The 26,886-nt window shown below is 49.8% G+C and overlaps 1 protein-coding gene and 2 long non-coding RNA genes across 3 annotated transcripts in view; 1 reads left to right on the top strand and 2 right to left on the bottom strand.

Moving 5' to 3' along the window:
• The window catches only part of LOC135826523 (uncharacterized), a 51,854-nt gene extending 40,412 nt beyond the window's left edge, over nucleotides 1-11,442 (bottom strand). Inside the window, exon 1 of the mRNA XM_065339132.1 lies at nucleotides 8,042-11,442. Coding sequence (XP_065195204.1) covers nucleotides 8,708-11,272 — 2,565 coding nt within the window. The 5' untranslated portion in view covers nucleotides 11,273-11,442 and the 3' untranslated portion in view covers nucleotides 8,042-8,707. The remainder of the gene's footprint in view (nucleotides 1-8,041) is intronic.
• Nucleotides 11,443-20,611: 9,169 nt separating this feature from the next.
• On the bottom strand, nucleotides 20,612-21,453 carry LOC135826346 (uncharacterized). The gene is made up of 2 exons (XR_010555261.1): nucleotides 21,121-21,453; nucleotides 20,612-20,885 (listed from the first exon to the last, which is right to left on the bottom strand). It is a non-coding gene; the product is annotated as an uncharacterized LOC135826346 (long non-coding RNA).
• Nucleotides 21,454-24,292: 2,839 nt separating this feature from the next.
• Nucleotides 24,293-26,886, top strand: part of LOC135825731 (uncharacterized) — a 6,848-nt gene continuing 4,254 nt past the window's right edge. Inside the window, exon 1 of the long non-coding RNA XR_010555122.1 lies at nucleotides 24,293-24,635. This is a non-coding gene — a long non-coding RNA (uncharacterized LOC135825731). The remainder of the gene's footprint in view (nucleotides 24,636-26,886) is intronic.

Genomic DNA, 26,886 nt, shown 5'->3' with positions numbered 1-26,886 from the left:
CTGGCGTGTGCTCAGCGCGTATAAACTCACTGCGGGCTGGCGTGTGCTCAGCGCAGATAAACTCACTGCGGGCTGGCGTGTGCTCAGCGCATATAAACTCAGTGCGGGCTGGCGTGTGCTCAGCGCATATAAACTCACTGCGGGCTGGCGTGTGCTCAGCGCATATAAATTCACTGCGGGCTGGCGTGTGCTCAGCGCATATAAACTCACTGCGGGCTGGCGTGTGCTCAGTGCATATAAACTCAGTGCGGGCTGGCGTGTGCTCAGCGCATATAAACTCACTGCGGGCTGGCGTGTGCTCAGCGCATATAAATTCACTGCGGGCTGGCGTGTGCTCAGCGCATATAAACTCACTGCGGGCTGGCGTGTGCTCAGCGCGTATAAACTCACTGCGGGCTGGCGTGTGCTCAGCGCATATAAACTCAGTGCGGGCTGGCCTGTGCTCAGCGCATATAAACTCACTGGGGGCTGGCGTGTGCTCAGCGGATATATACTCACTGCGGGCTGGCGTGTGCTCAGCGCATATAAACTCAGTGCGGGCTGGCGTGTGCGCAGCGCATATAAACTCACTGCGGGCTGGCGTGTGCTCAGCGCATATAAATTCACTGCGGGCTGGCGTGTGCTCAGCGCATATAAACTCACTGCGGGCTGGCGTGTGCTCAGCGCATATAAACTCAGTGCGGGCTGGCGTGTGCTCAGCGCATATAAACTCACTGCGGGCTGGCGTGTGCTCAGCGCGTATAAACTCACTGCGGGCTGGCGTGTGCTCAGCGCATATAAACTTTCTGCGGGCTGGCGTGTGCTCAGCGCATATAAACTCAGTGCGGGCTGGCGTGTGCTCAGCTCATATAAACTCCCTGCGGGCTGGCGTGTGCTCAGCGCATATAAACTCACTGCCGGCTGGCGTGTGCTCAGCGCATATAAACTCACTGCGGGCTGGCGTGTGCTCAGCGCATATAAATTCACTGCGGGCTGGTGTGTGCTCAGCGCATATAAACTCACTGCCGGCTGGCGTGTGCTCAGCGCATATAAACTCACTGCGGGCTGGCGTGTGCTCAGCGCATATAAACTCACTGCGGGCTGGCGTGTGCTCAGCGCATATAAACTCACTGCGGGCTGGTGTGTGCTCAGCGCAGATAAACTCACTGCGGGCTGGCGTGTGCTCAGCGCGTATAAACTCACTGCGGGCTGGCGTGTGCTCAGCGCAGATAAACTCACTGCGGGCTGGCGTGTGCTCAGCGCATATAAACTCAGTGCGGGCTGGCGTGTGCTCAGCGCATATAAACTCACTGCGGGCTGGCGTGTGCTCAGCGCATATAAATTCACTGCGGGCTGGCGTGTGCTCAGCGCATATAAACTCACTGCGGGCTGGCGTGTGCTCAGCGCGTATAAACTCCCTGCGGGCTGGCGTGTGCTCATCGCATATAAACTCAGTGCGGGCTGGCGTGTGCTCAGCGCATATAAACTCACTGCGGGCTGGCGTGTGCTCAGCGCATATAAACTCACTGCGGGCTGGTGTTTGCTCAGCGCATATAAACTCAGTGCGGGCTGGCGTGTGCTCAGCGCGTATAAACTCACTGGGGGCTGGCGTGTGCTCAGCGGATATATACTCACTGCGGGCTGGCGTGTGCTCAGCGCATATGAACTCAGTGCGGGCTGGCGTGTGCGCAGCGCATATAAACTCACTGCGGGCTGGCGTGTGCTCAGCGCATATAAATTCACTGCGGGCTGGCGTGTGCTCAGCGCATATAAACTCACTGCGGGCTGGCGTGTGCTCAGCGCGTATAAACTCACTGCGGGCTGGCGTGTGCTCAGCGCGTATAAACTCACTGCGGGCTGGCGTGTGCTCAGCGCATATAAACTTTCTGCGGGCTGGCGTGTGCTCAGCGCATATAAACTCAGTGCGGGCTGGCGTGTGCTCAGCTCATATAAACTCCCTGCGGGCTGGCGTGTGCTCAGCGCATATAAACTCACTGCGGGCTGGCGTGTGCTCAGCGCATATAAACTCACTGCGGGCTGGCGTGTGCTCAGCGCATATAAATTCACTGCGGGCTGGTGTGTGCTCAGCGCATATAAACTCACTGCCGGCTGGCGTGTGCTCAGCGCATATAAACTCACTGCGGGCTGGCGTGTGCTCAGCGCATATAAACTCACTGCGGGCTGGTGTGTGCTCAGCGCATATAAACTCACTGCGGGCTGGTGTGTGCTCAGCGCAGATAAACTCACTGCGGGCTGGCGTGTGCTCAGCGCGTATAAACTCACTGCGGGCTGGCGTGTGCTCAGCGCAGATAAACTCACTGCGGGCTGGCGTGTGCTCAGCGCATATAAACTCAGTGCGGGCTGGCGTGTGCTCAGCGCATATAAACTCACTGCGGGCTGGCGTGTGCTCAGCGCATATAAACTCACTGCGGGCTGGCGTGTGCTCAGCGCATATAAACTCACTGCGGGCTGGTGTGTGCTCAGCGCAGATAAACCCACTACGGGCTGGCGTGTGCTCAGCGCATATAAACTCACTGCGGGCTGGCGTGTGCTCAGCGCGTATAAACTCACTGCGGGCTGGTGTGTGCTCAGCGCATATAAACTCACTGCGGGCTAGCGACCAGCCCGGCTCTGCACATGTAAACACTCTGGGCCGGGTGGTCCGCTTTCTCCAACCCGGGCTGGTCCGCTTTCTCCAACCCGGGCTGGTCCGCTTTCCTCAACCCGGGCTGGTCCGCTTTCTCCAACCCGGGCTGGAGTTGCACATATAATAGGCCCCTAACACGTTATCAGGTGGAGAGTGTCTTGAACTCACGTTATCAGGTCGAGAGCGTATTGTACTCTCTCTATTCCTGTACTTCATTACGTTTAAAGTTTTTTGTATAACTTTTCAAAATTTTAATGGTCTACAGTCGTGTGCTCACGTTATCAGATAGAGAGCGTATTGCACTCACTCTCTCTACTCATGTATTTCATTACGTTTAAAGGGGAAGTCCGGTGAAAAATTTAAATTTCACTGTCCGTAGAGTTCGGGTCGCTGAGTCGAATGGTCTTTGTCCGAGGAGGCTGCGGCTTATGGTTCGTCAGATACGCCCAATCGAACATGTGCGAATTTGAGCGCGCATCACCCAGATCCAGGTGATGACGTCACAGCGTGCAGTCAGGTAGCCACACCATCTAGTTGTGTACAAAAATGGCCATATTCGGAGCGCGTTCGATTGGGGAACCGTTTGTCGCAGCTTCTTCGGACCAAGACCATTCGATTCAGTGTTACAAACACTACGTACCCTGTAATTTTCAGCTCGGTAAACCTGGAGGTTATACCGTATTATAGCCGTTTCCGAGTTGGACTTTTCCGTCAGCCTCTAGCTCTACGCGCTCTGCGCTGCGTGCATGCAGTGCGTGCAGTGTGTTATCTAGCTGTAGTCTGTCCCCGGGGAAAATTGCGGAAAAAAATCGCAAAAAACGCGGGGAAAAACGCGGCATAATATGGCATAATTTGCGGTGAATTTGCGGTAAATATGCGGTAAATATGCGCTGAATACTATTGATGTGCGGCAATTTTCAGTGAGTATGTAGTGAAATCAATCAGTTACAAGTCTCTGGTGTAAGCACTCGTCATATTTGAGTAAAAAGCCGCCACGATGAGACGTTGCTGACCGGACATGTGCACTGTGTGTACGTGTAGTGCAACAAAAAAGTTCAAAAAACGCGGGAATATCGCGGAAAACGCGGTCTTTTAAACAATCGCAAAAAACGCGGAAAAAAACGCGGCCGCGGAATTGCAATTTTCCCCGGGGACAGTGTAGTGCAGTCAACAAACTCATCACATGCACAGAGGAACTACTCCCGCACTGCCGTGCTGGGGTAGTATGTACAAGACTCGAGTCACAACTGACACAAGACTCAGAAAACTAGTCAACACACGGACTTGTCATGTACTACACTCGTATCAGTCGTATTGTACAGTCATGTAGTCAGAGAACGTGCGTTTCTCCTTGCCGGTGGTTGTGCTTTGAGAAAGAAAATTTTAGTTTTCCGCACCCGCCTCATTATTTTTATGTTACAGCGATGAGTGCACAACCGGTTAACCGTGACAAGTGACAAAACAGCGAACAGCTCCCGGACCTAGAACTTTCAGATTCCATAGCGTTGCGAGCGAAGAGTCGTGCCCGTGGTTCAAAGAGCCTGCACTGTTCTCCAATTGAGTAGTCCGAAATATTCCAAGTTCGCACCAAAACATCACCATGTGGCAGGCTCCTGGAGTCTAAGCGAATCTAATCGGTATGGAACAACATTTAGAGCACTCGCATCACTCTTCTCCATTTTGGCGACCCTGCTCTCCAGCGATCTGATCAGCCTCGTCTGCAATAGCTGCTGCTTCTTCATCAGTCGGAAACTCAGTAGCGCTCACTCTTGACCGGCCCGCGTGGCCATTTCTTCAGCTGAATACCGAGGTTCTCAGCCCCAGACCGAACTCATGAAGGTCAGCCATGGCTGCATCCTCACTCTCACAAGGAGTTACGGGTCTTCGGGGTCGCTTGCACCAAACTATCAGTCGCCAAATCATTTGAAATAGCACTGACACTATTGCTTTCACGCACTCCTTTTGACCTAGCTGCACGCTATGACGTTGCAGAGGGTGTGGCGCGGCCGCATGACGTCATGGCGCAGCCCCCGAAACTCAGTTTTTCAAACGGAAATATCTCGAGAACGCTTTGTCGGAGACACGTGGGACCAACACCATTCGACTCAGCGGCCGAAACTCTACCGACCCTGAAATTTAAATTTTTCACCGGACTTCCCCTTTAAGGTGTGTGTAAAATTTTCCAATCTATCAATGGTGTACTGTGGTAGAGCTGTGCACGTAGGTAGAGTGCATGCAGTACTCACGTTTCTTTGCTAGTGCATTGCGATTTTGTGAATCGCACACGAAATGGATACAAAGACAAAGCAGGCCAAGTACATGGCGAGATTTCGCCAGAAGACGCGCAGTTATGAACCATCAAGGCGACAGACAGAAATTGCACCAGGACACGCAAAGACAAAGCAGGCCGCTTACATGGTGACATCTCGGGAGAATGCAAAGCGGTAGGCCGCGTACGTGGCGAGAACGCGGGGGAAAGACCAAGGATAATTTTCCATAACCCGCAACTTGTCAAGTTCCCGATGTGTCCGGGCCATAAGCTCGCATCGGTGGTATGCAATGGCTGAATGTTTCACAAGCTCCGTCTGTTGCCTAAACACGCATTCTTCTGGCTCAGTTCTCCCTGCGTGCGTGTCCAGGTCGCCTTAGTTTCAGTCACCAACCATCACTGAACCATTGCAACAGCGTCAAGAACATTCATGGGAATAAAAATGTTTACCGCGCAAGGCAATGTGTTGAATTAAGTCTGCTGAAGTGCTATTGCACAACAAGTCCGGGTGTGTTTTCCTCTGTGCGCATGCCTGTGTGTGTGTGTGTGTGTGTGTGTGTGTGTGTGTGTGTGTGTGTGTGTGTGTATCTGTGTGTGTGTGTGTGTTTGTGTGTGTGTGTGTGTGCGCGCGTATGCAAATTCGTCTCCATGTGTGTGTGTATGTGCGTTCGTTTGTGTGTTTCCTTGTGTGTGTGTGTTGGGGTGGGGTGGGTGGGGGAGGGGGTGTGGGGTGGTCTCACAGGCTCCGTCACTGACGACAGAGATGTGGGCACATGCTCGGGCAGCCCTTGGCGGATTATGCCGGCATAATATTTGGCATAATCTTGGGATTTCGTCAAAAAATTATGCTCCAGCATTATACGGATTCCAACGTGTAAGGTCGGCATAATCTTTCGGTTTAGACAAAAATTATGCTTAGGACATGGCCGTGTGTGTATGCGTGGTTTCTCAATCCTCTATGTACAGTGTGAATACATAGTGGAACCGAGCATCATTCAGCATAATTCAGCATATTTGTTGGCATAATCAAAAGCATAATTTGACGATTGGCCGAGCATAGTCCGCCAATGGCTATGCTCGGGCCACGGTGCGGCGTACGGTTGCCGCAATGTGCATGTGTGCGCTTATGCACCCCTTTCTACAACAATGCGTACTGTTGTGTTTCTGTTTGTCCGTGTGCCTCTTCATGTGTGTGTGTGTCTGTGCGTACGTACATTGGTTCGCGTTTCTTTCTATGTGTTTGTCAGTGTTTTCCTGTGTGTGTGTGGGTGTGGGTGTGGGTGTGTGGGTGGGTGTGGGTGTGTATGTGGGTGTGTGTGTGGGTGAGGGTGTGTGTGGGTGTGTGTGTGTGGGTGTGTGTGTGTGTGTGTGTGTGTGTGTGTGTGTGTTTGTGTGTGTTCAATGGCGGTGGGGGTGGTCACACACCACCCTGGTGGGAATGCCCAGTTACCATCCTGCATACTTGGGTGGGCGTCTTCATGTGTCCATCCATATGACGTCGGGTGTACGCGTGTGTGCGTGAGTGTATGTGCAGTCGGGCAGCATGAGTTGCTGCTCAGGTTGGCCGTGCCAGTGCCACCCACTGCCCAAGCGCGTTTGCGGACAGCAGGCTGTGTGACCACCGCAGTCCAATGTGCCATTGCGACAGGACCGAGTTGGGGCTGGAGACCATATCGATGCCCACACTAAAACTGACCGGTTACACGGGAACGTACAGTGGTCCATGGTGCGACCGCTTTACAATCGTTTCCAGAGAAACATATAGTGGTTCAACGTGTTGCTTATCCTCACGGCTGAGGCTGGGGTGGGCCAGGGAACGGAAAAAGAACTGAAATAATCCATATATACATGTAATGGTGATGTAACCCTATGATATTGCTGTAATCCTGTGCCCTCCCGACCTCGTGCTGCTGGTGCGTTCGGGTCCCGTCCTCTCCTATTAAGGTGGATCATTTTACATTGGGGGGATAATGGACCAGTTCTAATTTCATTAGTTTTACGACGGGGCTGCACCAGTAAACGTTTTTCAGAACCGCTCACAGAGCGGTTTTTATATGGATCATGTTCTTATAATTATGGAAGCTTCCTCGAAGTGAATGCACCCACCCATGATCACAAACGCACTTGTCCACTCCCATATTAGCTTTCTCATGCACATGTACACTCATTCTCATTTGTACTCATTGGTGTGTTGACTTTTTGATGTATCTTCTTATTAACGTGTGCACTCCAGCTTGTGTGTACTAACATAATGGGGAAGTTTACAGACTTGTGGACTCAGACATGACTATCATCATAGTAAAAATACATGCCCTTGAGAACACTAGGTTTTGAGATAGTGTGCTCAAGGGCATGTGAAGTCATGTGTAAGAGTGAATACGCTCAATCTCAATCGTGTGAGCAGAAAAGCACGTGAGCGTACATACATGCAAACAGACACATGGGTGAACACATAGATGTACACACATGTATTGGAACAGACACACACACACACACACACACACACACACACACACACAGACAAGCTCATAATACAAATACACACACACACACAGGGATACCGGTACTTGAAGAACTCTCATCATAGAGTACTAATCTCACAGAAGGTGAAAGTATTGAATTGCAAAAAATTACACCAGTATTCTAGATGCAAAGACTTGCCAAGAAACCTGCGACCAGTAAAGACATTGCACTATGCACAAGTATGAACTATGTGAGTGGCAAGGTGATGATGCGATGAATAGTATTATCAATGATCATTTTCATCTGTGTTTTCTATTCTCTCATTTCTACTCACTCTATACAAGAAACATTTTAACAAAATTCACTAAACAATCTCCAAACATACAAACAGACATACAATGTATATGTACATGTACATTCAAAGAAATGATCACACATATCAACTAAAACCACATCAGCAAAAACCAATAGTTCAATCATGTAAATTCTCTCAGCGACAGTCCACAATAATCGAAAAAATGAAGAAAGGAAAACATCCAATAAAAGGGTCCAAAGTCTAAAGGTCAAAGGTCAACGCAGTGAATATTCCAATTGACTGAAAAAAGGGAAGGAATGTCCAGTCGAAACACAAACATACAAACACACATACATACAAACACACATACACACATCCACACACACACGCTCACGTATATACACAGACATGCACGTATAAACACGCACACGCAGAAGCACTACCACGAATGCACACACACATACGCACGTTCACTCCACAGAACATACACAGACGGATTGTATGCTAGGAGGAAGCAATAGACCAAACACGAAGCTTTCTTCATCAGGACAAAAATCCGTCTGTGTTTATTCTCTCACCTCCTCATTCCTCACTCTCGCTATCTCCTTCATCGTCGTACTCGTCTTCTTCTTCTTCTTCGCCATTCTCCACTTCGTCGTAGTAGCGAACTCGCACATACTGCACTTTCAGATCATCTCTGGCCATGGCACTTAGAGCCTCACGCAGCATTGGAGACACTAGAGCTATTTCAGGCATCTGCAGCTCCTTCAGAGACGAGCAGCTCTCGACAGCGGTGGCGAACGGCTTTGCTTCGTCGTCAGCATCTCGGAAATCATTCCTCGCCACTTTGAGCACGGAGAGCTTGGGCAGACTGGGCAGTAGGGACGCAAGCACTGGCAGAGCTCCCGACGAGAGGCAGTCGTCCTCCAGCCACAGCTCCTCTAGGCGTCGGCACTGGCTCAGCTCACCACGAACGGTTTCGAGGAAATCTCCAGTTAGCTCATTGCGCTTGAGCGAGAGGATCTCCAAACTCTCGTGTTGCTGTTGAATGATTCTACTGACGATCGTAGCCGAGTTCTGCTTCATCCCAACCTTGCGCAGCCACAGCACTCTCACTCAGCCTCAGTGCTCCTAACAATGCTGCTAGCTGGGTTAGACTTTCCATATCCAGTACGCAGTCAATGAGACCGACGGACTGGAGATCTGGGCAGCTGCTGCAGACTGTGGTGATGACGTCAAGGTTGACTGCTGGATCGGTGCACTTTTGACCTCCAAGGTCCACTGTCAGCAGTCGCGTACAGCGGTGTGTGTTGCTGTGGACGGTGGCCATAGCATTGCTGCTGAACAGGTTCCCGGCTGTGTAGAGTGTTCGCAGTGTTGACGTGTTGGATGCGATACACGCTGCGATATGGGCCGTGTGACGATCTGTTAGGTTGTTCAGTGTCAGGTGGATGTACGTAAGATTGCGTAGTAGAGCCATGCCATCAGCCATGCATGCGTACCCGGTATCACCTATACCACAGTTGTACAGGTTGATGCTGGTGATGAACTGGTGGTGGTGAATCATGACTGCGTTGATGGCCTGGCAATCGGAGGCTGTCAGAGGAACCTGGTCGAAATCTACTCCGTACTGCTTGATGATGGCTTGCATGCTGGGGATGTCTTCGATGCTGCTTTGCTTGGCGTTGACATGCTCCGAGAAGACCCGGAAGGCGTAGAGGACTCGTTGCTTTCGTTCGGCTGCACTGACGCTGTCCTGGGCTGCGGATGGCTGGGCTGCTTCGTCGGATGGAGGAACTGGAGGTAGCTGGCACGTGGGAGTGACGGTGAAGCATCGAATGGCCGATCCTTGTGCCTCGTTGGCCAGGCAGTCGTGCAGAATTTGCGAACTGGCACTCGGGACGCGATCCGTCCAGGTGGTTAGCAATGAACGAACGAAAACCTGGCAGGTGATTTTGGTGACGGCTGGGTCAATCTTGCGGCGGACCACTTCCGAAGCAGACTCCAGGTCGATCCTGCCAGCCAGCAATTCTTCTGCAAGATGCTCTGCTTCGTCCAGCGAGAGAAAGGAGGAAACGTGGTCGGCCCATTTCATGATGTGGTCTTGCGTTGTGAAGAGAAAACACGTGACGTTGTGCCCCTCTGCTCCTGTGGAATGCTGGTCGGTATTCTGTGGCTGAGTAGACGATTTGGACTGCGGATTTCCAATGGCTTCAATCAACACATTGACAGATTCACTGTCCAGCTCAGTGGCCAGTAAGCGCCAAAACATGTTGAGGCTGCCTGTGAATGCTCCAAGGCGTTGCACAAGCCAGGCGACGTCAGCTGCACTCGGACTGTGGCTAGCGATGTAGCGAGATGCTAGAGCTTCCTGAAGTGCTAGGTGGCTGAAACGCCACTGAGCCCTGGACTGTGGTGATGCCGTGTCGCAGGCGATGAGCATGCCAAGTGTGCGAGATGCCGATGACAGTGAAAACATTTTGAAATCGGCATCGGTGAAGACGACTTTCCGTCGGATGAGCATGTTGAAAGCGAACCTGGAGAGATCGTGTAGATTTTCCTGCACGTCATCGGGAACATCGTCCCAATCGGTGTATTGCTCATCATCATGCGCTGGCTTTGATTTCCGCTGGCTCAGTATATGAAGGATCAGCGAGTTGAAGATTGCAGATGGCGTGTTTGGCAGACGATGGTTGTGTCGGTAGAGGCTGCAGGTTGCATGGGCGAAAAACGGCGTGCGCATCATTGTGGCCAGCTGCGGGTTGGTGCGAAGCTCTGCTAGCAACTTGGCTGCATCGTCTGGAGACAGGACATTGTGAATGTAGTGCTCCAAACCCTGCTTCTCAAAACCCAGCAGTTCCAGACGACGATGGAAGACTATCTCGCGGCTTTGCGTCAGCTTCATTGCTTCTGCTGAATGGCGTGATGTGATGATCAGGTTGATTCCCGGCAATTCTTTGCCACGGATGACGTCGATCATGAACTTGCTGCAGTCAGCGAGCTTTATCTCGTCGAGGCCGTCGAGAATGATACAAACAGACTCAGGATGATTGCAAACAAAATCAATGACCTTAGCCTGCTCACCTTCTGTTGTGATGCCGTAATTCTGCAAATCCAGCAGCTCAGCAATGCTTGTGATATTGCGCACTTCTGCCAAGCGCAGCTCCAGTGCACGCAGGACAGCGATGTGTGGCCAGATATGCCCTCTTGCCCATTCATACGGACCCTTCTTGGTGAAGAGCATGGTTTTGCCAGCTCCAGCTGATGAGAAAGCAATGGTGCGGAACGTGTTCCCACGCATGCGTTTTCGCATGGCTTTCTTGACAGTGAGGATTTCGGCAAGTTTCATCTTGCGCAGCTTCCTAGCTTCAGACGCAAATGAATGAGCCAGCTGCTCATTGCCTGCAGTTGTGCCAAGTCTCTCTGCTTCACGCATCCTAGTGTTTAACTTCTGCTTCGACACTACATGGAGATCAGCATAAAGCTCATCCATTTGCAAGATTCGTTCTTTCTCTACATTGGTCTCCTCAATGCAGAACTGCACATTGCTGTAAGCAGCACACAGACGGTCATGGTATTTCTTCACTGGAGCAGGAAGTGAGCTTGCTAGGGCCCCCATGCTGCAGATGCACAGTTGGAAAATCAATAGCTACACTAGAACAGGCAACAGTTACTAGTAGAGCAAGCTAGAGAGATCAGCTACAGGTAGCTGTAACCACACTCTTTCAATACTCACTTACTGTTCAGAGATTTTCTCTTGCACATGTGTGTGTTGTGTATATGCTATGTACACATGTAACTGCACAAGTCATTCATACTTACCCCTACACTTCACTTTACAGATCACTGTACACACACTGGCAAGAACAACTACAGTAGCTACTATTCTACTGTATGAGTGTGTGGGAGACAGGGGGTAGTTTGTTTTTCCCTTGCTACCACTACTCTTCACTAGCACTGTAACTGTACTAATGACTATGTACTACATGTATCTGCCCAGCTCTGTCACTGAACAGTAATCACACAGCCACTTCTCTACCAGTAAACACACAGCCACTTCTCTACCAGTAAACACACAGCCACTTCTCTACCAGTAATCACACAGCCACTTCTCTACCAGTAAACACACAGCCACTTCTCTACCAGTAATCACACAGCCACTTCTCTACCAGTAAACACACAGCCACTTCTCTACCAGTAATCACACAGCCACTTCTCTACCAGTAATCACACAGCCACTTCTCTACCAGTATTCACACTGACTTAGTAGACTGTACTGTAGTAGACTGTCTACAGTGCCACATCTCTACCAGTACGAGTTACATTGTAGTTCACAAGTACTTTCTAAGTGCTTCTCCTGCGCAACCACTTAAGGAACTTAGTTAGGACTAGACAGCCCTGCTATGCGTGCAAGACCGGTACGGCATATATGCGCATGACCTATAGGCTATACCATCCATTCATGCTGTACTCTGCATTACATTGATTCCTGTACTAGACTGTAGTCCTACTTCATGCGCCATTCCGCATCCCTGGCCCTCTTAAGTTCATCACCAAGTACAGTCTGTATCGGCTATAGCGTACCCTTTTGATTCCCGTAATTTTATCACTATAACGACCAGTGCGTGGGTCTTTACCGTGACGACGGACTAGCGATAATGAAGGACGCCACGGGTCATGATGCCGACCGCACGCGCAAACAGCTCATCCAGATATTCCAAGCACACGGCTAAAAAATAACAATCGAAACCAACAAAAAGGTCGTCGACTACTTGGATGTGACCCTGAATCTCGCCACCAGAACATTCCAACCATACAGGAAACCGAATAGTACACCCCTGTACGTGTACATCGATGTGCGGTCCTGTCACCCACCGCAGGTGCTGAGACAAATACCCATTGGCATCAACAAGAGGCTGCAACGTATCTCTTGCAATGAGGAAGTGTTCAACGATGCTAAAACGTTATACGAGGACGCACTGGCCTCAAGTGGCCACCCGAAAACCATGAAATACAAGGATGAACCGAGCAAAAAGAAGAAAAAAGCGAAGAAAGGGCGCAGCCGCGACGTCATCTGGTTTAACCCGCCGTACAGTACCACGGTCAAAACCAACGTTGGCGCAAAGTTTCTATACCTCGTCAAGAAACACTTCCCTGAAGGGTCGGCGATACACAAGGTGTTTAACAAGAACACAACAAAAGTAAGCTACAGCTGTATGAAGAACGTAGCGTCGATTATCAAAGGGCACAATGCTGCAAAACTTCACTCGCGACCGCCAGTTGTGCCATGAAATTGTCGGGTCAAGGCGTCGTGCCCCCTCAACGGTGACAGCCAGTCTTCCGACGTCGTGTACGAGGCGCATGTAGCATCCAACGAAGTTAAGACCTACGTCGGCATGACAGCTACCACATTCAAGCAGCGCTACAACAAACACACTTCGGACTTCCGCCATGAAAAGTACGCCGCATCGACTAAGTTGTCCAAGCACATCTGGGATCTGAAGTGAAATACGAGAACCGCGGATTCGACATCAGATGGGAGATCAAGGATAGAGCACCTTCATACAGTAACATCAGCAAGAAGTGTGGCCTATGCCTCACCGAAAAGTTCCACATCCTGAAAGCTTCAAAAGCTACCTCCCTAGACAAGAGAAGTGAGCTGGTATCTAAATGCCCTCACCAGCGCAAGTTTCTGCTGGCCACCCCTATAACATAGACAGCTATGACCGCTGCGGGTTTTTTGACGCGTGATTGCAGGAGTTTGTGTACGCTTAGATTTGTCATACGAACGCAGATACCTGTGTATGCGTGTGTGCGTGTGGACATGTGTGTGTGTGTTTGTGTGTGTGCATTATAACTATACGTGTGTGTATATGCGTGTGTACGTGTGTTTGTGCGTGTGCGAGTTAGGTTATTGTGGGTGGGTGGGTGTATGTGTGTGCGTGCGCCCATGTGCAAGTTAGGGTGTTGTGGGTGGGTGTATGTGTGTGTGTGTTAGTGTGTGCGTGTATGTGTGTATGTGTGTGTTAGTGTGTGCGTGTATGTGTGTATGTGTATATGTGTGTGGGTGTTACTATGTGTGTGCGTGTTAGTATGTGTGTGGGTGTGGTGTGTGAGCGAGATTAAGCGCGTGCTTGTTAGTGCTAGACCTGCGCCTACTGCATCTGCCTCTGAAATAGCCTGTCCCTGTATACATTCACGCAATTACTCATCTCGCTATCGTATTATCACACCTCTCTCCACTTAGATATACCAGCGCTGCCTCCTATTCCATTATCGTTGTCTGATGATTGGTTCAGCCATGAAACTCTGAGTCGCAACGGAATTAATTTGCCAAGGACTTAGGTGGAGGTCACACTACACTTTTCTAAACTGCAGCGCTCTACAGCACTCTACAGCACTGTGTACTGTATACTGTGTACTGTGTAGTGTAGGTTCTCCGAAACCAGCTCTGAGTCTGAGGGCAGCACCAGCAGTCGCAGCCACAGCAGCAGAAACAGCACCTCTGCCAGTGTTCTGACTAAACAGCAACACCAACAACAGCAGCCGGGTTCAACCTCCTCCTCCTCGCCGCCGCCGCCACCACCACCGCCGCCACCACCACCGGCAGACATCATCTCCACTCGAGTACGCGGTGGCCAAAAACGGAGAAACTCCCACCTCTCCCCACCAGAGGCTGGAGACCTGAAGAGATCAAACGGATCTGCGCCACAACATGACCAGCATGGTGCGCAGCCACCCCAGCAGGATGCCCAGTCCTCTCATGCCCAATGATGGATTCCAGACCTCTGCGACTGCTAGTGACTAATGCATTCAGCCTGAGCAACAAGATAGGTGCCCTGCAGCATGCAATCCTGCAGTATAATGTAGACGTGGCAATAGTAACAGAAACGAAGCTCTGCTCAGATAATTCCTCCCATGAGTTGACCATCCCAGGATACTCACCCCCTATAAGGAAGGATCGAGATGCCCATGGTGGCGGTGTGGCAGTGTGGGCTAGGAGTGAACTATCCATTACCCACCACGACGATATAGATTGCCGTGACCATGAGCTCTTGTGGATTTCCCTCGCAATGCACTCCGGAACTAAGACTGTTTTGGGTGCGCTCTACCGGCCTGGCTCTTGTGCAGAGACAGACACCAGCCTGATGGACTACCTAGACAACACTTTGGATGACGTCCGCCGTCTTGGCAGCAATGTGATAATTGCAGGGAACTTCAACGTGCATAATTCAGCCTGGCTACAGAGTAGCAAGACTACCCGAGCCGGTGAATGCCTGTAGGAAGTCTGCGCAGCACATCGCCTTGTCCAACATGTCACCCAGCCAACCCGCGGCAACAATTCTCTCGATCTTATCATTTCCGATTTCCCACACCCCGTATGCACCACAGCCTATGCACCACAGCCTATGCACCACTTGGACGATCTGATCATGCCGTTATCATTGCTGAGTTTCTCCAACAGCATCCACGACGCGAAGATCCTGCTGTTCGACAGGTTTGGAAATACGCCCTTGCTGACTGGCACCGCCTGAGAGCCTACCTCCGCAACATAGACTGGCCCGCCAAGATCCATGGGTGTGCGGAGCAGTCCTGTCAGCGCGTAACTGATGTCATAATGGCTAATGCATGGAATGAAACAGTTCATACCATCCAAAGAGCTTGTGATACACCAATCCAACCCTGTATGGTGGACACCGGACTGTTCTAACGCCAATCATGCCAAGGAGCGGGCATGGAAGCTGTGGCGACACGATCCCCGCAACGATAACCACAAGGTCCAGTACATCACAACTGTTAACCACGAAGTGGAAGCGTGTCATGCAGCGCAATTAGAACATCAACGTAGAATTCGCAACTAGCTTACTGCAGGTTCCCTCCGGGACAAAGACTGGTGGTCAACCATCAAGAGCGCAGCAGGCAAGGGACGTTGCTCTGACATTCCCCTGCTGACCAACCCTGCAGGACAAGAGTTCCACTCTTCTCGTGAGAAAGCCGAGTGCTTTGCAGCGCATTTTGCGAACAAGTGCAGCCTTGGCAATAACGACCTCTGTGCTGCTGATCTGCCTGACCTGCAACGGCCTGCCTATGCCACGCTAAAGCACATTCACTTCCGCGCAGCAACGGTCAAACGACACTTGCCGAACTTGGCTGTATCAAAAGCAACTGGACCGGATGGCATCTCTGCTCGTGTGCTCAAGACGTGCTCATCTGAACTTGCAGACCCACTAGCAAAGCTCTTCGCCCTCTGTTTCTTAGCCGGTGTGCAACCTGGGGCATGGAAACTTGCCCATGTAGTCCCGGTTCACAAGCGGTCCTCCAGATCTTTGGCATCTAACTACCGACCAATATCACTGCTAACGATCATGTCGAAAGTCATGGAGGGCATTGTAAACACGCAACTGGTCAACTACCTAGAGAAGCATGAGGTGTTGCCAAACAGCCAGTTTGGATTTCGACGTGGTAGAGGAACCGCAGATATCTTAACGGCTCTCCAACATGAATGGGTTCACACCATTAGTACAGGCGGTTGTGTCCAGGTCCTCGCCGTGGATGTTGCCGGTGCGTTTGATCGGGTATCGCACACAGGAGTGCTGTACAAAGCAAAGCAGGCCGGCGTCGACGGACGCCTGCTTGTATGGCTACAGGACTACCTCACCAACCGAAAGATCCGCGTTGTGGTTGGAGGCCAGACGTCAGATGCTCAACCCATCCGGGCTGGTGTCCACCAAGGCAGCATCCTAGGACCCAGCCTCTTTCTTTTATAAACCTGTGACATTGAACAATGTTTAACTCCAGGAACGCAGTTGAGCAGCTTTGCAGACGACACCACACTCTACAGCTTAGTACAGCCAACTGACGATCTCCAACAGTCCACCGCCTCCCTCCAAGGGTCCCTCAACAGTCTTGAGGAGTGGGGCCGCAAGTGGCGTATCTGCTTTGAGCAAGCCAAGAGACAGCGCATGACTCTACATCGCAAGCATGTTCCCCTGCACTCCACCAGTCACCTTTGGTCGAGTGGCAGTCTACAAGGGGTTCATGCGACCCCTACTTGAATATGCCTCACTGGCCTGGTCGAGCGCAGCCGCAACTAACATGGCCCAGCTGGACAAGGTTCAGCAACGTGCCCTGCATTTCCTGGGACCTGGAACCATCCTCCAAAGTCTTCAGCTTCGCCGGATGGTGGCAGTCCTGTCATACTTGTACAAGCTGCACTACATTCCAAGGCCTCCCCAGGTAAAGGCCATGCTGCCACCCACCAAGCCCCCTGCCGTAGCTAGCATGTGCACACGGCAAAAACGTCAGATGCACCATGGCTTCCAGCTGAAATGGACACCCCCTCGCACTGCCCCTGACTACCTCCTGCGATCCTTCCCCTTTTTCGTCATCACACCCTGGAACAACCTGCCTGCGGACCTCCTGCTTCACGAACCTCATTCAAGACGCCTCCAAACCTTCAAGGTCAACGTATGTAAGCATCTAATCCGAAAGAGATGGCTGTGGTCCACACAGTACCTGTGACGATGATATTGAGACCCATTTAGTATTTACCTTTCTACTAGTACTTGCTTGTTATGATTATTGTTTTCTTTTTTCCTTTTTTTCCCTTCTGGTTTAGTTACTACAAGTACATGAATTTATATTATTCGGTGCAATAGTAGCACCCCTTTCTCGCACCAAATTATTAATTTTGCTACTTGACCATGCAACCCCCCTCTCCCCCCCCCCCTTTTTCGATGCCAGGTTGCAACGCTAACGCCGAGATCCCTGGTCGGTCGAGTTGCTCCCTGTGCATCGGCACGTCGTCCCTACATCCCCTGTGTTTTGTTTTGTGTTTGTCTCCACATGTAATTTTGTAGCCGGCTGTGTTCCCAATAATAAAAAATAAATATAAATTGTGCATGTGCGTGCCCATGTGTTTGTCCTGTCCTCAGAGCTCATGTCTTGGGCCATTGACAGTATCTGGCGTCACAATGGCGTCTCTCTTGTCATTTTCAGAATGCACCTGTCATGACTGACCAGCAGCAGACATTAGACAGCCAACTCAAACTCACACTACACCTTACACAGTGGTTTGTGGATAAGCAGTGGCAGCAGCAGTAGCTACTGTTGTAAATTACTGCCGCGCAGTTTCTAGGGAATATTGTATTTTTTTACTATCTCGTGGTATGGTGATTGTGTTCAGTTGTTCAGTTGGATCTTGAATTTTTACACTGTTTATAGCAACTGAGCAACATCAGTAGACATGCAGGGGTGTGAGCCCGCCTCTCAGCATCGGGAGTACAGCTGACTCCAGGACTGTCAGGTGCTGTCAGCCGCGGCCAAGGCGCAAGCCCTGGTCTTCTAGCACTCATTCCAGTAGCCTGGTCGGCTGTCCAGCCGCCAGGCTGCCAGGATACTCAGCTATGGAACACCCTACACTAGGCTACAGACATGGAGTACTGTCGGCCGTCGAAGAATGAATAGACTAGATTTTTACCAGCTGCAGAATACCCTTATGCACACGGTGACTCAACTGTATAGACAGTTCTGTATGAACATAATAAGAAGGGTCTAATGGAGTCACGGACCCTGAACGTGCAGTTCTTCAACACCAGACAGACCTGTAGCCAGTATGATCCGTGTCATTGCTCAGCTCTACCTGTTCAAAACACGCATGATACATTATATACAGTACACAGGTATCACGTGACTATACTCTAGTATCACACTGCATGTGTTTGGCATATCAGACCAGATTACTATGTTCAATAACAGTATATCTGGTGACACGGTGGCTGTCTGCATTACGTTTCTCACCTCATTCTTTGTAACTTGCTTCATCTTTGCCTGCAGTTGTATATCACCTAATAGTGTTTTACTAAACAATACAAAGTTCATCTACGACTTCTAATTTACCACTCCTCTATATACACAGAGGCAATATGCTTTGGTTCTGCAAGAGCCTACTGCATCTGCCTCTGAAATAGCCCGTCCCTGTATACATTCACGCGATTACTCCTCTCGCTATCGTATTATCACACCTCTCTCCACTTAGATATACCAGCGCTGCCTCCTATTCCATTATCGTTGTCTGATGATTGGTTCAACCATGAAACTCGGAGTCACAACGGAATAAATTTGCCAAGGTTTTCATTGTGTGCCTTTGTGCACTCCTCTATATAATCATTTTCTTCTAACCTCGAATTACTTAGACTAAGGAAGACAGGATTCTACGTCCACTTCACCAGGACCATCGTTACACTCTGTGGTCGACCACGTTCACTCCCCACAACAGCAACAAGAGGTTTCTTGGAAAGACAAGGACTAAAAAACAGATCACTGTTGCGTTATTGCTAGTTTTCTGTAAGGTCAGAACGTGCGACATTTGCCACAACACTAATGTAGATAATTCTACACAAGCTACTGTCCCTGAGCTGGTACTAATCTACACAGTTACCACTATTCTTGTACATAGACATACGTACATGTATACATATGTACATGTATACATATGTACATTTCAGTGTGCAAGTAAAACACTCTACTACTGTACATGTGGTGCGATAGTGCAAAGCTAGCAGCAGCTGTATTCCTACTTATCAACACAGTGTAGTACAGGGGATGCAGCTACTACAGTAGCTATTTTCCTGCCATGTACGGTTTCTAACACTTTATAGACTAGTGAGATGTTTCATGATTTCACTCGATATTGCTATAAATTGTTGTCTAGACTTCATTGTGTGAGGTTTGTACCATGACGTAGGGGTGTGCGGATAAATGCTCGAAAAGGTGGCACATTCTGCTCGAAAAGCAGTGAAATTGGCAGAATCATACAAACCTTATGGCGGGCAATTCCTCGAATTCTGCTCCATTTCTTTATCCACATACCAAACATGCATGAAACTTACCAGAAAAAGTACTGAATTCTGCCAATTTTTCTGCCGCTCTAATAATTATTTAAAAAACCTTGAAGAGGTATAGTAACTGTTGATGTTTGGTCATGATGGAAGGAGAGGTGGAGCTACGGGAGAGATGTCCTGATTATTCGCAGGGTGAGGGTGACATCGGTTGGACGAGTATGGCGATCACAAAGACAGTTGCACATGATATTTTTCAAAGGTAACTCAAACTAATTTGACAATAAAAAATCTTTTGAAAAGAAGTCAACCAATGAATACTGAGAAGAAGCAATGTTTTCTCTTTTCCATGTTCATCTCTAGCATGCAGGGACACCTTGGTATGGGGATACTCCTGTAACATTTTGTTGTACTTATGGCCAATTGCAAGTACGATAAAAGCACAATTTTCTGACCTTTGAGGCTCCATAAGTACAACAAAGTGAATATGTATCCGCACGTGCGAAAGCATGATATTATGAGGATTTTGCGAGCATAATGCGAGAATCCATGAAAGCATAATTCCATGATTTCGCGAGCATAATCCGCCGGAGCCTCGGACTCAGGCAGGGCAGGAGCGAACATGCTCCTTGAGCCACGCAGGCACATGGCACCACAACGCACCAGGGTAAACTCAAGGCGACAGCGCAGCAAGGAGATAACCTGCGCGTATGACTCCTTGCTCTTCTCACCCAGGAGCCAGTACTACACAGTGTAGTAGACATACAGTTCATGTCAGGTGTTCGGATAGGGGAAATCCCCTCTACTACCTGTACAAGTCGAGAACAGTTGACCATGTTGACGGACGGCGGTAAAGTCATTACTAGACAATGTGCATTGGATCATTGGATGGTTTGTCAACGCACGTTGTTCACTGCACGCCACTCTAACTCACTCTGACAGAATTCCTGACACGTACATTACAGCAGTGTATGGTGCAGCACATCAGGGCCTGCTCTAGACATTCAACACAGCCCGGTCAGAGTGTACCTGGCGCCTGCAGGCCAGCCGGGTCAAGCCGGGTCAGATCATCCGGCAGAAAAACAACAAAAAGCCTGCTCAAAATGCAGGAAAATAGAAAGGCGAATTTATTACCGGAAATCGGAAATTTTAGAGAACATCGCGACCAAATCCACCGCCGCTCGTCTTCCTTTGCGTCTTGCACAAAGCGCACGACATGTATAGACTGGCATGATCGTAATCCATGGGATCCAGCCAGGGTCGACCTTTCTTCCAAGAGTCTTGGAAAGCGTGAGTTCTTTTTCTCTTAGCTGCGGGCTCCATCGTCCAAATCACCAGTCGGCTGAAAACTTGCAACTGTGTCAAAAGCTATAGCCAAAGTTACGCTTTTGACTACTGTAAAAGCAGAAATTTTCGGTGGTGTTTTATTTTCGGTAACTTCGGTGCCGACAATTTTTACCGAAAATAAAACGCACCAAAATTTTCGGTACAACCGATACTGTATACATGTAGTACTAGTACACCTACCTGGAGAACGGGTTTTACCGAAAATTTCCCGCTACCGAACCGCCGATTTTGGCGAATACCGAAAATATTACACCACCGAAAATTTCTGCTTTTACAGTACCTGCCCCATCGACTTTGAATGTCCTGACTTCCTGCTCGCCGCTGGCCAGATCGCGCTCGAACCAGTTGACCCCAGTTGACCCCAGTTGACCCTAGCCGAGTTTCTGTCGCTTGTAGACCTGGTAGACTGTAGACTATGTAGTGTGTACGGTTGCGCTAGATTTGCAACAGATGGGGTCCGCGAGTCGTAAAATACCGGTATTTTAGGAATCCATTGTCAGTTTGAGACATTTTTCAGCCGGGTCAGACTGGACCCGGTGTTATCTGTTCAGCCAGGTCGTGCAGTTCCCCAGCCGGGCGCGTGACCCGGCTGACCCGGCTCTCCAGCAGGCCCTGGCACATAATTTATGATATCTGGGTGTCATTCTGGACGAAAAGTGCTTCGCTCTGGACAGAGGGCACAAAATCTGTCTCTGACAGTGAGGATTCCGGCAAGTTTCATCTTGCGCAGCTTCCTAGCTTCAGACGCAAATGAATGAGCCAGCTGCTCATTGCCCGCAGTTGTGCCAAGTCTCTCTGCTTCACGCATCCTAGCGTTTAACTTCTGCTTCGACACTACATGGAGATCAGCATAAAGATCGTCCATTTACAAGATTCGTTCTTTCTCTACATTGGTCTCCTCAATGCAGAACTGCACATTGCTGTAAGCAGCACACAGACGGTCATGGTATTTCTTCACTGGAGCAGGAAGCGAGCTTGCTCCTGCCTCCATGCTGCAGATGCACAGTGGGAAAAGCAATAGCTACACTAGAACAGGAAACAGACGGCAATGTCTGAAGAAAGGAATTGATGACCACCACTAGAACTGGAACCATGTCGGAGTAGAGGAACGATGCTCTCGCCTTGGACATCCGACAATGAGGTTGTTGTTGTTGTTGTTGTGTTTATTTTAATTCGCAAACCAAACGGGCAGATCTGCCCAATGAAAAGGTGGCGAATGCAGATAGAAAGCAGTAATAAATGAAATTGGGGACCGATGTAATTAGGATAGAGGTGGAGAAAAACTAAGCCAGCTGATCATCAAACAGGACGTCTGGTACTCTAGGTACTAAGGCCAGTAAGTGTGTGCGGGATCATGCTGGCGCGGAACTGGCGGAGCGTGGAGATGGCACGTATATCGCTGGGTAATGTGTTCCACAGCTGGGCGCCCCGGAACGCGAGGCAACCCTTGCCGAACCTGGTGGAAACTGGCGGTTGGCGCAGACCCATGGTGGAGTGCAACCTAGTTGGGCCAGCTGCCGAAGGAACTAGGAGGGCTTGCAGTTCAGAACTTGCGTGCTCATTCCGAGACCTCCAGACTAGAACGATGAACTTCTGCCTGAATATCTCGGATACTCTATAGGTGTCCAATTGCAGCAGGAGGGTACGCGCGGAGGTGTGATGCGAGAGTCCGAAAACCGCCCTTGCCGCCCGATTCTGCATGACTTGTAGCCGATCCAATTGGCTGGCAGTAAGAAGCGGGGAAAACGCATTGGATCCGTACATCAGGTCAGACATGATGATCGCTTTAAAGTAGAGAACTCGGCTCTGATGAGTCAAGCAGCGACGCAACCTCCATAGTGCTCCGATCCTCTGGGCCAGTCGAGCGGTGCAGCGATCAACATGGGGCGTCCATGACAGATCCGAGTCGAGGAGCACTCCAAGATACCTGGCCGCAGTAACGACAGGAATCGGCGTTTCATGGCAGTTTACATTGATCGTAGGTCGACTTATTACCTTTCCCACCGGTTTCCTACAATGTAGAGACCGATAATTGATAGACTGCACAAGTAACCATGGTAACAGGATAGTGTAGCTTTCTCCATGTCGCTCACTCACTCACAGTGACACGCACTACTGCTCATGCTGAGCTACTAGTCCTACATGATGCACATGTACATGTTTATTATCCGGCTTTCCTGGTTGGTGACGAGCGTAGACGCGGATCCGCGGTAGGAATCCGCGGACAGCACTATGACTAGCTGACGGAGCTAGCTGGAGGTGAGTGAGGAGGCATGGTTTGAGCAAGAAACGATAACGCTGAAAGCCGGAACAGGGCCTAGGCGCCTGGTCATATCGCATACCGGCTGCATGCAGTAGACCTGCTACCAACACAATCCGGCATACACGTACACGTACATTCTACCGCCGTACACAGGTATACGTGTACGTGCATGTCCATCACCCATCTCCCAATATACGTACATGGTCGCAGAGTAGGTCTACATACATACGTAGCACCTGCTGGATGGCACGACATGAGACATGAGCATATGGGGTGGACTTGTGCCTGCACCCGTAGATCCAGGTGCTCGAAGTCCGTACATGGTATCCTAAGTTCGTACGCCCATAATTTCATGTTCTGTTATTGTATTCGACTCAAATATTTTATGGAGGGGACAGTGTGGTATGTTCTCCTCGCGTACCAATTTTCAGGGATCTACGATCAGCAGAAGTCCCATACCACGGGAGTGGGTTTTCGAGTGTCCATACGAAATACAAATTGGGTTACATTTCATGCAAAAATCAACTTTGCCAAGACCGATTTCGAACGGACACAGCGTCAAACAGACCTTCACTCAACCATCAAGAGCCAGCTTAGAGCTGACAATGGCCAGAGGAGAAGAATTTACAGAGAACCACCAATCCTTGCAGAAAGGTTGACACTCCTGGCATCTCCACCACTGTTTTCCCGCGGTTTTCACAGCGCAGCTGCTTCTTCTCTGAGCCGACTAAAAACAGCTTGCATTTCGGCAACAAACTACGCTTTTGCAAGAAATACCGGTGGAGGCACATGCCAAACATATCCCTTCGGTGCTTTCGTCGTAACCGAGGGATTGCAAGTTAGCAATTAGCAGAAATATGTGTGTATTTCGAGTCACCTCTGATCAGTACGGACTTAGAGTACCCTCTGCGACACCAAATTTTGATATGAAAAATGAGCGAACTCCAGAGAAACAGATCGGATCGAAAGATGGCCTGGTTCAATCGAGCCTGGCCTCAAAACAAACTTGGACAAGATACCTTCCATCCACGAGCAGGATTCTGGCAAGTGATCATTGCTAGTGTGAGTTTCAGCTCGGCAAACACACACTGTAAACGTGTACGGACTTCGAGCACCTGGGTCTACTAGTAGATCTACATACAGTGTAGTACAAGCGGTGAGGATCTACGACGGAACGTCATTTCCGCCCGACCAGGTTCGGCTTGGCACTCCGCTCCGGCATACCGCAAATCGGTTGTCTTTTTCTTTGAGGAGCTTCAAGCTCGGCGTGCCAATTGCCGGCAGCAAGCTAGCTGGAAGACGCGTCGACGTTCTGGACTGAGTCACAAGTGTTTTATCCAGTCGTGTGCAGGATGTCGGGTTGAGTTTGAGTAACTGCTTCTCAGTTGTCATAGCGGAACGTGTCGGTTTTCCGTGCATGGACTTGGCGTTAGAGCGGGCTGAAAACTGCACTAATCTTGGAAGCTTGGTATCGGAAATTCCTACATTCCCCTCGTTTGTCGACGACTGTTGGTGAAACTCGGCATACACAAGTGAGTACTGTGCGTGTGTGTGTGTGTGTGTGTGTGTGTGTGTGTGTATGTGTGTGTGCGTGCGTGCGCGCGCCCGTGTGTGTGTGTGTGCGTGTGTGTGTGTGTGTGCGTGTGTGTGCGTGCGTGCGCGCGCCCGTGTGTGTGTGTATGTGTGTGCGTGCGTGTGCATGCATGTGTGCGCTGAGACCAGAGAAAAACAGGACTAACTTGCAGAACATGTGGTGTTCCAAATATCTATAATATAATAGTTCTAAAATTTTGAAGGACGCTTCACGCAGCTTCATTATACTTGAATGGTTTGCAGGCAAGCTGCCTACACTCAAGAGAGCACTGCATTTCACCCAAATCCATTACAGGTATCGTTTCAACGTTTCGGTCTTCATGACCATCATCAGGAATGAAGTGGAAATGGAAAAAACAGCAGTATAAAAGAAGGAAGCAAAGCGCAGTACCTAGTGAGAGAAGTGCAAAGCACGTTGTGATAATAGTTCTACTCTCCATAATAACGTAATCTGTAGGACCACGCAAAAATTATGTTGTATCAAGAGTTATGGTATGTAGAAAACCGTGTGTAAAATGCAAGATGTACGTGAAAGTGAAGTCGGGTTCAACCATGCAAACATATACTCACTGTAGCACCATGGACATGAGATGCAATCAATGCTGCACAATACATGTATTATGCATAGAACAGAACAACAAGGACAATCAAAGCTTGTTTGCTGCGACTTGAAGTTTCATGCTCTCGCAATCATCAGGCAACATGAAGATTGGGTGCCGACCATGCCAGTATATATGCAAGGGAATGGTGGTATGAAAAGCTGTGAGAATGTGGGGGCTAGCAGTGTTATTTTAGGTAGGAGGCTGTGTGCAGAGTATGTGGTTGTTGAAGGCAGGGGCTAGCAGTGCAATGTTAGCGCAGAATGTGTGGCTGGTGGGGGCAGGAGGTGGTGAGCAATGTGTGTGGATGTTGTAGGCAGGAGGCTATAGTCTAGAGCTAGGAGTGTGATATTAGCGTAGTGTACATGTATATGGCTGGTGTGGGCAGGGTGTTATGAGCAAGGTGTGTGAACGTGAATGGTGTGGACAGGGTGTTATGAGCAAGGTGTGTGAACGTGAATGGTGTGGGCAGGGTGTTATGAGCAAGGTGTGTGAACGTGAATGGCGCGGGCAGGGTGTTATGAGCAAGGTGTGTGAACGTGAATGGTGTGGGCAGGGTGTTATGAGCAAGGTGTGTGAACGTGAATGGTGTGGGCAGGGTGTTATGAGCAAGGTGTGTGAACGTGAATGGTGTGGGCAGGGTGTTATGAGCAAGGTGTGTGAACGTGAATGGTGTGGGCAGGGTGTTTTGAGCAAGGTGTGTGAACGTGAATGGTGTGGGCAGGGTGTTATGAGCAAGGTGTGTGTGAGCGTGAATGGTGTGGGCAGGAGGCTGTGGAGACATATTATTTAGGTGACACCGTGGTATTTTTGGTATTTTAGGAGATACTTGTTCTCGTGTCGGCACTTGGACACCATTTCCGAGCGCTTTTTGTGGCTGGATGGTGACCCTAGCATGTTCAGGATGTGGTACTTTTCTCTGGTACAGAGCGAACACCGCTTTGTGATGTTGGAGTATGCTCGGGCGCGATCTTTTATCCTCCATTCAACTTTGTACGGGGCGTTGGATTTCTTCAGTTTCCAGATGTAGTTCTAGAATTCAGTGCAGCTATAATGCCCAATAGGACCAAGAGTACATGAACACCAGAGTGTGCAGCTTGCGGCCTTTTCTGCTATGGGTGTCTGTCACGGCGGAATTCCGTCATTACATCATATTTGGCGCAGATCTGAGGCGGGAAACGGCGTAGCGCGTACAACTGAGCTGCAGTTGTGCAGAAAGAGACCTGCTTGAATCCTGTTTGTACGGACTACATCACTAAAATGATGTAATGACGGAATTCCGCCGTGACAGCAACCCATCCGAGCTGCACACTCTGGTTTTCATGTACTCTTGATTAGGACTAAACAGTCAAGCTATGGCTACAGGTTGATTGAACTGGGCACGTGAATCTCCACTGTACTTGCCACATGCCCCTTGTATTAGACATTTGTCTGTAGAGTCATAATCCTGATGACTGGAGCCATCCAAACAGTACTCACTGACTCAGTAATACTGTAATACTGTAATACTGGTGAACTGCCCTGATGTGGATCTACTGTGCACACACACGCACGCACACACACACACACACACACACACACACACACACAC

Source organism: Sycon ciliatum, chromosome 10 (genome assembly GCF_964019385.1).
Source record: "Sycon ciliatum chromosome 10, ocSycCili1.1, whole genome shotgun sequence".
Lineage (NCBI taxonomy): Eukaryota > Metazoa > Porifera > Calcarea > Leucosolenida > Sycettidae > Sycon > Sycon ciliatum.
The sequence above is the reverse complement of the archived record's forward strand: the minus strand, read 5'-3'. Positions and strand labels throughout refer to the sequence as shown.